The sequence below is a fragment of the Corella eumyota genome, chromosome 6, assembly GCF_963082875.1.
Source record: "Corella eumyota chromosome 6, kaCorEumy4.1, whole genome shotgun sequence".
NCBI lineage: Eukaryota > Metazoa > Chordata > Ascidiacea > Phlebobranchia > Corellidae > Corella > Corella eumyota.
The window spans coordinates 6,120,712-6,133,848 of record NC_137495.1 but is presented as its reverse complement, the minus strand read 5'-3'; the positions used below and the strand labels follow the sequence as shown (position 1 = coordinate 6,133,848).

Genomic DNA, 13,137 nt, shown 5'->3' with positions numbered 1-13,137 from the left:
TAAGTTAATTTGTCAATAAATAAATATTTTTTAAACCCTAACTAAAAAAATTTGGTATCTTTTTGTTGCTTTTAATAAAGACAATTATTTACACATGTTTAATTTAAGCTAATTTTTATAAAATTCAGACGAATTGGGATTAAGTATTACCCAACTTTTTATATCTAATTTATTGGCGTAATTCCGTTACCAAACATTTTTCAATTTTTAAGAAGCATAGAAGTTCGAACTGGACTTCTATGCTTAAAAATTTAGAATGGCAATATATGGGTTGTTTTAACTTAAAAAATGATTTCAATTATATTAAGAAAAAAAATTATAAGTTTGTAAACCACAGTAATTGTAATTCCGTTACCGAAGAATTGCCCACATATAAAAAAAATTAAAAAATTTTGCAATAATTTTCAAAAATAAATAAAAATTTCTTAGAAAAAATAGACTCACTGCAGCCTTGTTCGTCACTTCCATCTTCGCAGTCATTTTCTCCATCGCACTGATAACTTTTTGGTATGCATCCGTTATCACATTCAAACTGGGTCGGCTGGCAAGACAATGTTGATAAATCAAGGTTGGGTGCAGCAGTTGCTAAATTTTAAATTTTTTTTAATTCGAAATAAAAAATTAACAAAATTTGATTCATTATGCTTGGTGTGAATTTTAAGCGCTTTTATTTTTATTATTTATGAAAATCTGTAAGATAATTTATCTTTTTATGATAACTTAAATTAATAAACTTTCAAACCCATATAACAATTAATAACCATATCAAACCTTTAAAGTTATTAGATTTCACTTAAATTCGAACAATTATTCGATTAAAAAAATTAACAACCTAATCGAGTTTAATTAGAAATTCTATGAAACTATCGCACCTTCATAATTTATTAAGATTATGCCAATTATGGCACAAAGTTCAAATCAATTTTACAATTAAAATCAATTAAAACTAATTTACACATCCTGTTTAATAATAATAAACTACTTAATAAGCTTAACTGTAACTAAATATTGTTACATTTAATTTGACCAGTTGTTAAATAGTCTAATTATTCTATTGGGTAGTGCTTTTATTTTAAATATTTTTCAGAAAGTGCTTTAATAAAGTAGGTTTTATGTGAATTTTTTAAGTAACAAACAAACATAATATAATTTAGTTAATTCAATACCTTAAAAAAATTAAGAACGAAGATTAAAAACTTACGACAATTTTGCTCGTCGTAATTATTTCCACAATCGTCGTCCCCGTCGCATCTCCAAACTTTTGATGCACAAATATTTGTTCCAACACACAAGAACTCAGTTGGATCACACGACGTCGAGGTCACTAAAACAAATTGAGATATTTAGATTAAATTTGAATGACATATGTTTTAATTTGTTGTCTGAAAACTATTTAAAGAGCAAAACTGGCAATCAGACAGCTAAAACTTGAAAATTAGAGGCTAAAACTTGAAATTATTTTTACAGTAATTGTTATGCAATTTTACCAGCACATGATGGTGGTTCATCACTACCATCTAGACAATCCTTTACACCATCACATACATAACTGCGATCAATACACTCTTGGTTATGACAAGTTGCTTGGTCTGGCCTGCACGGTGCCGGCGTGGTTCGTCTGGGTGCTGCAGTTGTGGTAAAAATGCCTGTTGAGGTATATGCATCGGGGGGTAAAGGTTCCGTTGTCAATGCATCGGGGGGGAGAGGCTCAGTGGTAAAAATGTCATTTCCGTCGGTAGGTGTTGGTTCACTCTGAGAGTATCAAATACAGGTGTAATTAATTGTTGTTAAATATTTTGATAATATATTTTAAATAATAGATAATTTTAAATATTAATGATGTTATAATATCTAAATATTAATAAACAAGTATTATTTATCTTTAAATTAAAAATACAAACTGCACAGTTAGATCGTACTGTGTAAAATAAAGGTAAATATGACCCTTGGAAGTTTATTAAATATTTTACTCAGACAAAGTCTTTTTGATTGACACTTGTGTTTATTAAAGAATTGTATGACTCACGCCAGAGGCAAGCACAGCTAATGCTTTGCAGAGCGTCATAGTCAATTAAAAGTACGTAATGATGGTTTTGAAACCACATTTTATATATTGTTTTAACATGTAGGCTATTGTTTTATAAAAATTAATTCTAAAAATTTAAATCCGTTGTAAAAAAATGATAATTTAATGTCTATTTAATTTTAGATACAAAAATTGTATGTGAAGATTAACCACTAAACAACTCAAGTATTTTTAATATTAAAAATAAATATTTACCTACTAACAATATTTGCCAAACAATATTTACCAAAAAAAAAAAAAAAAAATCTAATTTCACTTACCAAAGTCGTGGTGCTATCATAATCGAAATTAGGTCCAGTAACTGTAAAAATATAAAAGTCCTTAATTAGACTTATTTTTTTGTAAAAAATAACTTTTTAATACTATAAAAAATATTAAAGAAATACTTACAAAACAAAAGTGATCAAAAAAAATTTAGGTGATCAAAAAAAATTTAGAATATTTTAATAGTTTTTAACTCTACTAACTCATGCATATCCCAAAATAGGCCAACATTTAATACAAATTTCTTAAAAGCAATAGTTAATGCAAATACCCAAATAATTAAATTTTAAATTTAACTTTAATATTACAAATATTAAAAAAAGAAATTTGATGTTCTAAAATTCTTCCTTACGACATTCATTTCTTTCATGATCAATTCCAATTTGCCTGATGTTAAATCCGTCTGGACTCACTCTGAATTGGCCAATGTTACCTCCATTTACCAATGACATCATTGCATTTTTCACTTCAGTTATGGAGTGCACCATACACATTCCCACGTCTACCAAGACAATGACATCACCGCCCTCCATTCTGTATATAGAACAATATATAGCAAACACTTGACACGTCATTGCATACACAAAACAATACCTGATATTTTAATGTAAAGTTTACAGGACATGTATAACATAGGAAGCCGGTAAGTGCTTTGGCAATAAACAAATATTATTTTTTTCGGTTTTTGCGGTTCAAAAACTTAAACTTAAGAAGGGCGTGAAGGCAGGGTCACTTTAATGTTATATGGGGCGCTTAGAAATTTTCACTTTCGTTTATATAAACTGAACAAATGTTTTCATTTTTCTGTGTGTTCCACAATGAAATGCATAACAAAATACTCACGTATACATAAGTGGTGTAGCTTCTAGGTATCCGTCAATGTATTCATTTAAATGGGTTTCAACCTATATATAGAAAAACAAATAAATTTATTGAAATAAATAATATATATATGTGGTACAAACTAATTAAAGTTGACATATTAAAAAATTTTAAAATAGAAACGTTTCGAATTTGAATTTTCTATATTCTTAATAAAATTTAAGAATGTGTCAAGCACTTAGTTCAGATTAAATATAGAACTCGACAAGTTATCAATTACCGCTATCATAATTTCATCTGAAATGTAAGCGAAATATGCAGTATGGTAATCTTTCAAACTGTCATTGTATCTGATTGAATCTAAAAAGTTGATTTTCGTTCGATACCAAACTGTTAAAAGAAATTTAAAATTTATTAATCAACTTAAGTTTCCATTAATTTAAATTATTTTTTGTAAAATTTTGTTACTCAATACTAACAAGTTAAAAATTGTTTGGAAATATTTTAACTGAAAATGCCAACCCACAAAAATTCTGTAAGTTCCAGGAAAAAGTTTCTTAAGGAGTCAATTCAGACTCTCAGTATTTCTAGTTCGACATTTATTGGATTTTAAAAAGTTAGATTTTGATAAAAATATAATAAAACAATGTGCTTTAACATAATATGTTACAAACAATAGTAGGCCACATAAAAATAGAGTTAAAGTTTTAGATAATATTTTAGGCACAAAACACAGCTTCCAAGATAATAAATAAACAAAAAACTTTTTAATTTAACTATATAGGTAAAAATGTTTTTTTCTTATTACTACTTACTCCAGTCCGTATTTTCGGGAGCCTCTTCTTTATAAGGCGGTATAGTTTGCGCGGGCGTTGAAGTCGTTGTTGCTATGGGAACAACAAACGCTTCTGACGTCGTCGTGATGTCATCGGCGAGTGATTCGCCGCTGCCTTCACCAAGGTCTTCGTCGTCAGAAGGAAATGCTCGTTTTTGCCGACTTGCAGCAATGTCTTCTTCGTGTAGTGGTAGTAAATGTATGTAACTAGTCTTGGAAAGACGCTGTGACAGAATTGAACGCCGTATAGCATTGCGGTCCTGCAATAAAACATTAATTTGTTACTTAACTTTTCTTGCAGCCAGTTATAATGGAAAACATTGGCCTAAGCTTTTAAGTAAGTTACAGTTTCACAATCCTATCTCGAATATGATAGTAAAAAAATCGTAAATTTGTTTTAAGTTCGCCAGTAGAACAATGCAATCATCAGTAAGCCTATAATGGGAGGTTGTTGAATCTTAAAAACAATGGTACTGTTATGACTGCGAGAAATATAAGAGCGCAAATCGTCTATACTGTGGCTTAATGCAACCGCTAAATGTTCTAAGGCTCCAATTCGCACGTAATACAACATGTGGCTTTTTAAGGCTTTTGTTCTCAAGCCGACAAATGATTCAATTTCCTCTGAAACGTACTTAAACTGAATGGGCAAGTGTAATTCAAGGGAAATGGTAAATAAGCACTTCCTTTAAACTGTAATTGTAGATAAACGACGCCTTCAAGAGTGTATTTACCGCTGCACTTCGGTTTACCTAAGCCAAAAACACAAAGCCTGGTATGAAGAAACACGTGACGTTACGTTACAAATAACTTAATTTCCCGCCCAATTGCCTTCATAGAAATATTACAATAAACAAAGAATTCAATTAGCGGCATTGTGTGGGAGAATATAATTTTTCCTTGACACCTAATCTATACTAACAAGCTAATCCCACCTTATTATCCTAAACACGACGTGCGTTGACAGAATAAAAGGTTTTGTTTATAAAAAATATGCGATAAAGATACCCCTGTGAATTTTTCAAGCTACTACGAAAGGTCAATTGACTGGTAGAGCTAAACACGTTCTTTGTTAAACCTTGACATTTTCGAGCTCACGCAGTAAAACAAAGTCGGTTATTCAAATAGAAAAATGGCATTAACAAAACAAAGGCTTTCCGGCGTGAACGATAATAAAACGATTCCCACTAAAGACTGATTGATAAACGTTTATCTACGAAAGGTATGGCGTTACAAAACGGAAACACAAATTAAGGGTCTGTCGAAACAAAAACCCTAAAAGCACAAAGGCGATGTCTCATAAGGACTGAAAACTCGTCTGTTTCGCTTTGGCATTGAGTAAATTAAGGCACAAGAAAGCCATCAGACTGTAACCCTCCCTACCAGCACGCTTGGTGTAAACAAAGGGGCGTAAATTAGGTAATGTCTCTTCAAGCACAGCTGTAACTTAAGCTTAATTAACCGCTTTGTTAAAGCTGAGCGTGAAAGGTCTCTGTTATGTGTTTACTCATTTGTTGCAATTAAAAATGCGTTTTTGGTAGAAAAGCCTTGTTGCTTTTTAAATAGGGCCGAAATTAAAAATCTGTCTATGTCAAGGAATTTATCAAGAGTTGTAAAATCGATTAAACAAGAGAACAAACAAATTATCGAAGAAGATAAAACCCAAAAAAACATGCTAGACGTCTTTAACGTTTGTAGGCAAACATTTAATTACATTAGGTATCTGAATTGTATTTTTTAAAAACAATAAGGTTAAAGTGTTATATGAATTTCATTCTGAATATTCATAACTTGTAAACACAGCTTTTGACAAATTTAACAAATCAATTTTCGAGTAAAAACAAAAGTTATCGCGAAAACGCGTTCTGAAGAAATGAGTTACCAGCCTTCTTAACCAAAGTCATAAACTTTTACTAAATTTGCCAACCAAGCCCATATCAAACACAAAAAGCAACCGTAAAATTCTTTAATCCAATTCGACCTACATTCTCGTGTTTTTAACATGCTAAATGAGCGTATATCGTAAATAAAAAGTGGGCTATCACAAACAGGACCTTAAAAGTTTTTTCTAGTAAAAGTTTGTTTGTTGTTGTTTCAATTTGAGTGGTCGTTTAAACCTCTAATGTTGGATAAGTTTTGATATGATTCCGCAAACCGCTTTTGATGTAGCTGTTTTTAATCGACTACTAAAGAAAATCAAGAAAAATACAACAGATCAAAAATAAACATATGAAATCAACCATGGCGAGATTAAAGTAACTTTCGGACTGTGACAGAATATCAACCTTTTTAAATCCTTACATGTTGGTAAATAATGAATGTTATTCTTCCGGGTTGAATGAAGCTTGTATTTTAAAAAAGCTGCGTTTGGTCAAATAAAAACTAATTTTATTTTGAAAAAAAAAGTGCTTTTGCAAAAACAAAAATAATTCAACGTTTAGGCAAACTCTGCACCTTTGAGATGTATCATTTGCAGCATTTGCATGGCCAGTCGGTACGCGCCTAGGTCACGTGACAAGGTCATTTAGAAAACACGACTTCGGATTAACTTTCTTATACCTGGAAAGCCCGTAGGCAACCGGAACTACTTTTACCGGGCATAAACAGTGAAGCATACATCCCTTAACAAACGGAGAAAACCCACAGATTAAAGATTCTAAGTTAAACCCACACAAAAATTAAACAAATTTTTAAATTCAATCATAGCTTGATTGGTCTCAGAGATTGCATTGGTTATGCACGGATTAGGCTTGTTATGGCTATTTAAGGGTATGTAGTTTTAACTTCTTGAATGGCTTACCGTGGGCTATTTAGCTGGTCCGTTAATAGAACATATCATTGTCGGATTATGTACAAGTAATCCTATTTATAAGCGTTTAAATATGGACACACGGTCTATTTAGCAGGCTTAGATTTGAAATGGATGTACGTAGAACCTTTGTATGTCAAAAATACTGACCATTACATTTTGCACCTTTTGGCAAAAACATTCAAACATTTCGTAAATGGAATTATTTTATGAGATTATTCAAAAAACACGTGTCGTCAAATTACCTTTCTATAACCTAACAACAAGCAATATAAGCTTCCGACAAGTGCAATAGTAAGTGTCTTTGAAATCCCCATTTGAATATTGGCTATCCTTTTTTCCTATGACGTATTCAGAGGGAATTTATGAATTGGTGGTATTTTAAGTTCGTATTCTGTTGGAAAATCATAGTTGTAGGCAAAATAATATTACGTAAGTGTTTTGGAACGAAAATGTAAAATCAATAACCGCTTTCAGAGTGCAAAAGGCATGAAATTTTTTTTAACGTAAATACATTCTTGAAAAATGTAAAAACAAAAAGCATAACCAATGTTATATGAATGGGTCTTCAGTGTCTAATGAAAATATTAAATTGTCATGTGAATACACTTTTAAATTGTTGTGCAGCTTTTGCAATAACAAAGGCACAAAATTGCATAGCCTAAGCCTATATATAAAAGTCTCACTAGACATATGAAGTAGTTGACAAACTGACTAAACTGTCTACGGTAAATTGGGCCGTGCAAACAGTCGCCTGATCGCGTTACCACGGCACTCGTAAATGAGTAGCCAATCAAAATCCTTGTAAACACAGTTGTATCTAACACACAAACAAGATAAAAGTCAGATTAGACGACAATATATTTTAAATTGAAGTTTATACTAAAGAATTGGGTGTATTTAAATTAAAAACTGGGTTGGCCATACTTTTTGTTTAACGTTTCCAGGAAAAAAATGTGGTTTTATATTTGACTTTTAGGTTGTTAAACTATTTTAATGACCTAGCGGTACTAATATAAAACGCGTGTGTATTAAGGGCGTGCGAAGTCCAATAATGTACAAAGTACACAACTACTCGCGTCTATTAATATTGACGTTAAATCTTCGGTACGAGTAAGACAGTTTCTATGTAATGTTTAATTAACTACTTAAACGAGAAAGGTTAAGTGGTCTGGGGCACGAATAACAGCAAACAACAGCTGTCCACGCTCAGCGACTGGGCTTACTTTGTAGGGGAAGAAACAAACATCTGATAAACAAGGAGCGATGAATATATTTCAACAAAGCATTGCGATTCGGCACCTTAAAAATGGGACTTCCACTTTAAGGGTAAAAGAGTAAAACATTTCCAAAAAACATTTAAGATGTTTTACTAAAATCGTATTTTTTCCTTTTGCGTATGTATGTATACACTTATTTGGTAAATATACATCTTGTTTTAATATAAAAGTGACATCATGTTATTAGCCTTAGTAAGTATACACTTGTTCGACAAGTAGACACCTTGTTTTTTAAAAGTCTTAACGTCGCTTGAACTAAACCGTGTCCCAAAATTCGCTACTGTCTGAAAACGACGGGGTAGCTTGCTCGGTTTAGGTTACGTCCAGTGTCTTGAAACCCGCAAGACGGAGTGCATTTAACTCGAGACCCAAATTGGGGTTTGTTTTTTTAGCCACTTAGGTGCACCACCTCCTTAATAGGGTACAGCCGAACGCCGCCGGAAGCTCCATCAAAAGCTTTAAGGTTCGGAAATGAGTTTACTCTTTGTTTAAGCCCGGGATATGAGCGGACACTTGGCTTTGATGACGTCACGGGTGGCGGGCGCGTACCGTCAATATTTACCCTCGGCGGGAAAAAAAGAGATATTTCGTGCCGCGTATTGAAAACACGACAAAGGCGTTTTTGACAAGAAGCTCCACGTGTTTGATTTCCGCTGTGACGAGCCGAGTCAACAAGTTACATCTGTATGAGTAAATCTTGAACTTGATGTAACCACAGAAATGCGTAAGTGATAAGGTAATATACGTAATTATACTCATTCATGGTGCTCGTTTGGCCGCCGCTCGCCTATAATCGATACCTACTTTAAAACCAAATTTAGGCAATATACAAGTGTTCGGTTCTGTCATAAAAAATTTTACACGTTCAATTAACGATAAGGATAAGCAGGAAGTTCATATTAGTTGCCATATTTTGGGTTCATAAAGATTATGCCAATCCTTAATTATCGTTTAATTCTGGTTTGGTAAGTATGGGCTCAAAAAAATATTTTTCCTTGGTAAATTTAGAGCTACTAGAAAATAATTTTTTTTCAAGAATTTTAAAAATTGTCAGTTTGGTAATCGTGTTATATTATAATATCAGGAGTAAAAATATTTAGTTTTCACGCATGATTTTATAGTAGATCACCAAATCAAGCTCACTTATTTGAAAATTGGAATACTTATATAACGCTTTAAAATTTGGTTTTAATTTGCCAGCGTGTGGCCAAATTTATGAGTTTACCACATGTGCGGCCAAGTTATGACGCGTTTTAGCCAATACGATACAAAACGCTTTTGTTCGCCGATAAGATTATTTGCCGGTACATTAATGAAAAGCAACGACGACCTGTTCGCGAAGCTTAAATGCCCATTTATCATAATAACGAGTTATTGTTATCTGTAAACGGGAATATGCGTTATCTTGAGTATTTTTCTGCGATAAGGTTTTGAACTCTACTGCATAATAAAACGAATTTATCATTTTTAAAGAAATTGTATCGTGCAACTTTGAAAGCGGTTTATTGGCGGATTTTTATTAGATTTCTAAGCTAGGTTGCTACGTACAACTGTATCAATCAATGTAGAACACAATTCGTTCGACTTTTACTGGTGATTACACCCTAATAGTCCAATTTTTAATAATTTTATGACCCCCTTTTTGTCACGAAATACATTTTTACAGCTTGTATAGAAATTTTCAAGAAAATTCGATATGAGATAAAAATTGAGATATTTTTAGATACTGGTTTTAAAATTGCCCCAATCAAAATTCGGAAACTTTGCATTGTAACCCAATAATCATATCAAAAGGAGGAGGGTATTTTAAAAAATTGATAAAATGACAAGCTGTGTAATTAAATAATCGCTTATTTGAAGATTGTTACAAATACTAAACCGCTTCCTAACCCAACAAAAAAACGCTTTTTAAAATAACAGCTTTATTTAGAGAGTTACATTCACATTATTTTTAGAGCTGATGTAACATCTTTTATATAATAATTTATCACATAAGTTAAGGTATACATATATATATATATATATATAAGCAGAGGTTTTAAATGAGAAATGGAAAATGTAATTGGTTCAAGTGCTATAATCTATTAATTGCTATTAATTTCTCCCTGTTCAGTAACCAGTATTTAACAACTCAAAGTTTGGGTTAATAAGATCGCGCGTTTAAAGTCGAAATTTTGGAGTGGAAATTACGTCACGCCTAGGACTCTTGTTTTAATCCACGCGCCGCAGTAATGGCCGTTCGAACCGCGATTTTGAAGTTTGCAAGGAATCAAAGCGAAAGCTTTCGATGTTCGTGAAATCGTTTTCGTATCGAGAGCCGGGTAATTTGATCGTTACTAGTGCTATACAAACACGTACACCGGCCCGGCGTGTTTTTGGAAGTGATCTATTTACGTTAGGAAACGAATGAAAGGGAGGATTTGACGTGTAAACGGTGGTTATTACTACGACAAAGGGGCGAACTGTTATTGTCAAGCCTAATCGCCCCTGAAACAGCAAATTTGTGTTCAATACCAAAATATGGTTTCGAAAGAGTAAAATCTACATTCAAAATAATGATCAATTTCAAGCCAATCTCGAACTAGGTAAAATAATTTATGTATATTTTTTATCCATGCTTTACATATTTTAATATATATACCAAACATAGTAAAGTTTAAAACACACAACTATGTTAATCAGCAGAATAGAACACACACAAACTACAAACCGCACCAGACTAACTTTGTTGTTTTTTTTTTTTTGTAGAATGAAAAGTAATTTTATTGAAAACTCGGAACGAGCTAAAAGCAATTTAACTTAATTTGGGAATAAACTTTTAAGTAAGCTGGTTGTGCAGAAATAACAGTCATTTGAAAAACTATTTGTGGTCATATTTTCGAGCAGTGGTTGTCTGTCTAAATCACATTAACGCCTGCTTGCTAAATACAAGCAGTATAGACAAAAAAGCAGCACTTTTATTTTATTGATTGGTTTTAAATTTGGTATTATATATAATATGACAAAACACAATGTAGTTTTTTAAATTTATTTCGTTAAAAACACATTGCTTAAAAATCGTATGTTTAGTAGTATTTGTTGTTGATTATTTTGACTGTTGTGCCATTTTTGTATTGGTCTGTCTCTTAATGATAAAACTTTTGAATGGTAGGCTACATTGAATTTAATGCCACAAACCGGTTGTTTTATTTTTAATGAGGACATGGGTAAATTCAATTGTACCAACTTGAGCAATCTTTAATGTTCCAATTTGCCTTTACTACAGCGTTGCTCTAATTGGGTTATGGGTAAATTGAATTGCCCGTTTACCATTCAACACCTCGTAACACCTCGATAGTCATACTCTGTGGGTCCTTAACACCCAGTAAGCCGCTAGCGAGAAAATCAAATACGGGTCGTTCATCGCCAGTTAACTATTCAAACACTGGACACGGAAACGAAGCTTAGAAACGCTGTGAACCTTGAACTTTGCGAATCGAGGTTATCCCTGGTATGCGACGAACGCCTGACTTCGCGCATGACTTGTTACTTGTGGCAAGTAAATGAGAAATTTAACGCTCAACGCGCTTTGTAAACTTTAGAAGAAAAACTCGATGGTTTAACAACACACAGCGTTTCGATAAAGTACTTTTCTACTGTGCTGGTTTACTGTTTATATGTCGTATTAAATATAGTCCTTTTATAGTTTGGCCACCAATGGAATGTTTACATAAGATTCTTTTTAAAAACACAAATAAACGTTTCAAATAGATTCGAAATGTCATTTTAATATAGAACTTATTAAGGTCTTGCGCCAACAGCAAACCTAGACCCGTTCTCAAGGGTGGTATGACGTCATGTCAAGGCGAATAAAGTTCTACGACATTTGGACTTTGCGGTGTATGTTCAAAGAACAAGTTTTAAATACAGTTAATTACAAATACCATTTAAATTAAAACTATATAAAGTCTTGATATTTACCAAGCCTGAACATTGGCTTGCGACACAAATTAGCTCATAACCAAGTCATATGCTCATTAAATAAAGATAAAACATGACATTTTAACAAGACAACACTTACCAATGCCGACGACAGAGTAGACAGTGATAATACGGCGATTAGAGCCGCCAACTTTAACATGGCTGCTTTTCTTGTATATTCCGATTTCTGGGCAAATAATTCCCTTTATTTCCCTTGAAAAAACTTCGGACGGGCCAATATCCCGTACTTTGCTTGTCTAGTCTCTTTAAGCAGTCACCAGTGCAAAACTTTCAGTAGTTTCTGTTCTACTTAAAACGGCGACACCTATATAAAAACAACAACAAGACAGCTCATTAAAATTCTCCGCCGTTTTAAATTCTGCTCACCGAGAAACTAGGTGACAAAATTAAGGCACTCTCAATTGGTCATTACAAACAACAAATGTCGTACGTAGTGCCCATTCGTGCTAATCGCTATGTTTGGTTAGCAGTTCGCCGCCCAGCCTTTAGAAAGGCCGCGTCTCTTGCCTTTTAACTGTTTAACGAGATGGGCTAAACATTCAACCTTAATTTTAGATTCGAATGGCCTCAAAATTCGATAGCCTGACAAAACACACACTACTGAACAATGCTTGAAGTCGGCTTTTACAAGCGCGGTCTTTTAAACCAGCCACCTCGCCTAAGAAAACCACCTTTACACGTAAACAGCAGCTGTAAGGATTATCCCTTCGCTATTATGTATATTGACTTTATTATTAAAACTTTAAAATAACTTTATTAACTCATATGCTTTCTTTTATATTTTAATTTAATTTTGTTTTATCACGTTTGTTTTTAATTTATTTATGTCAAATACTAGGTTTATATTCGTAGTAAAATAAACAATCTGTTTTTTTTTATTTCTTTATTTGATTTTTCCTTAATAATTTAGTTTTAAAATGCAGCATAAAGCACAATAAACAACATAACTAAGATTATTTTTCCAAAAAAAATTTATTTAAAATTTTAATTAAAATAATTTCTTGAATAAACAACTTCTCGCCTTTCTTCTGTGTCGCGCCCAAGCAAACCACAGTGGCCT

General features: G+C 32.6%; 1 protein-coding gene across 2 annotated transcripts in view; it reads right to left on the bottom strand.

Annotated features, from left to right (window-relative positions):
- Positions 1-12,377, bottom strand: part of LOC145755539 (basement membrane-specific heparan sulfate proteoglycan core protein-like) — a 43,026-nt gene extending 30,649 nt beyond the window's left edge. For both annotated transcript variants that reach the window (XM_082571777.1, XM_082571776.1), the window contains exons 1-9: positions 12,157-12,377; positions 3,988-4,267; positions 3,453-3,562; positions 3,194-3,255; positions 2,703-2,884; positions 2,347-2,387; positions 1,488-1,752; positions 1,202-1,324; positions 445-585 (exon numbers count right to left, since the gene is read on the bottom strand). In XM_082571777.1, coding sequence (XP_082427903.1) covers positions 445-585; positions 1,202-1,324; positions 1,488-1,752; positions 2,347-2,387; positions 2,703-2,884; positions 3,194-3,255; positions 3,453-3,562; positions 3,988-4,267; positions 12,157-12,216 — 1,264 coding nt within the window. In that variant the 5' untranslated portion in view covers positions 12,217-12,377. The remainder of the gene's footprint in view (positions 1-444; positions 586-1,201; positions 1,325-1,487; positions 1,753-2,346; positions 2,388-2,702; positions 2,885-3,193; positions 3,256-3,452; positions 3,563-3,987; positions 4,268-12,156) is intronic.
- Positions 12,378-13,137: the final 760 nt, after the last annotated feature.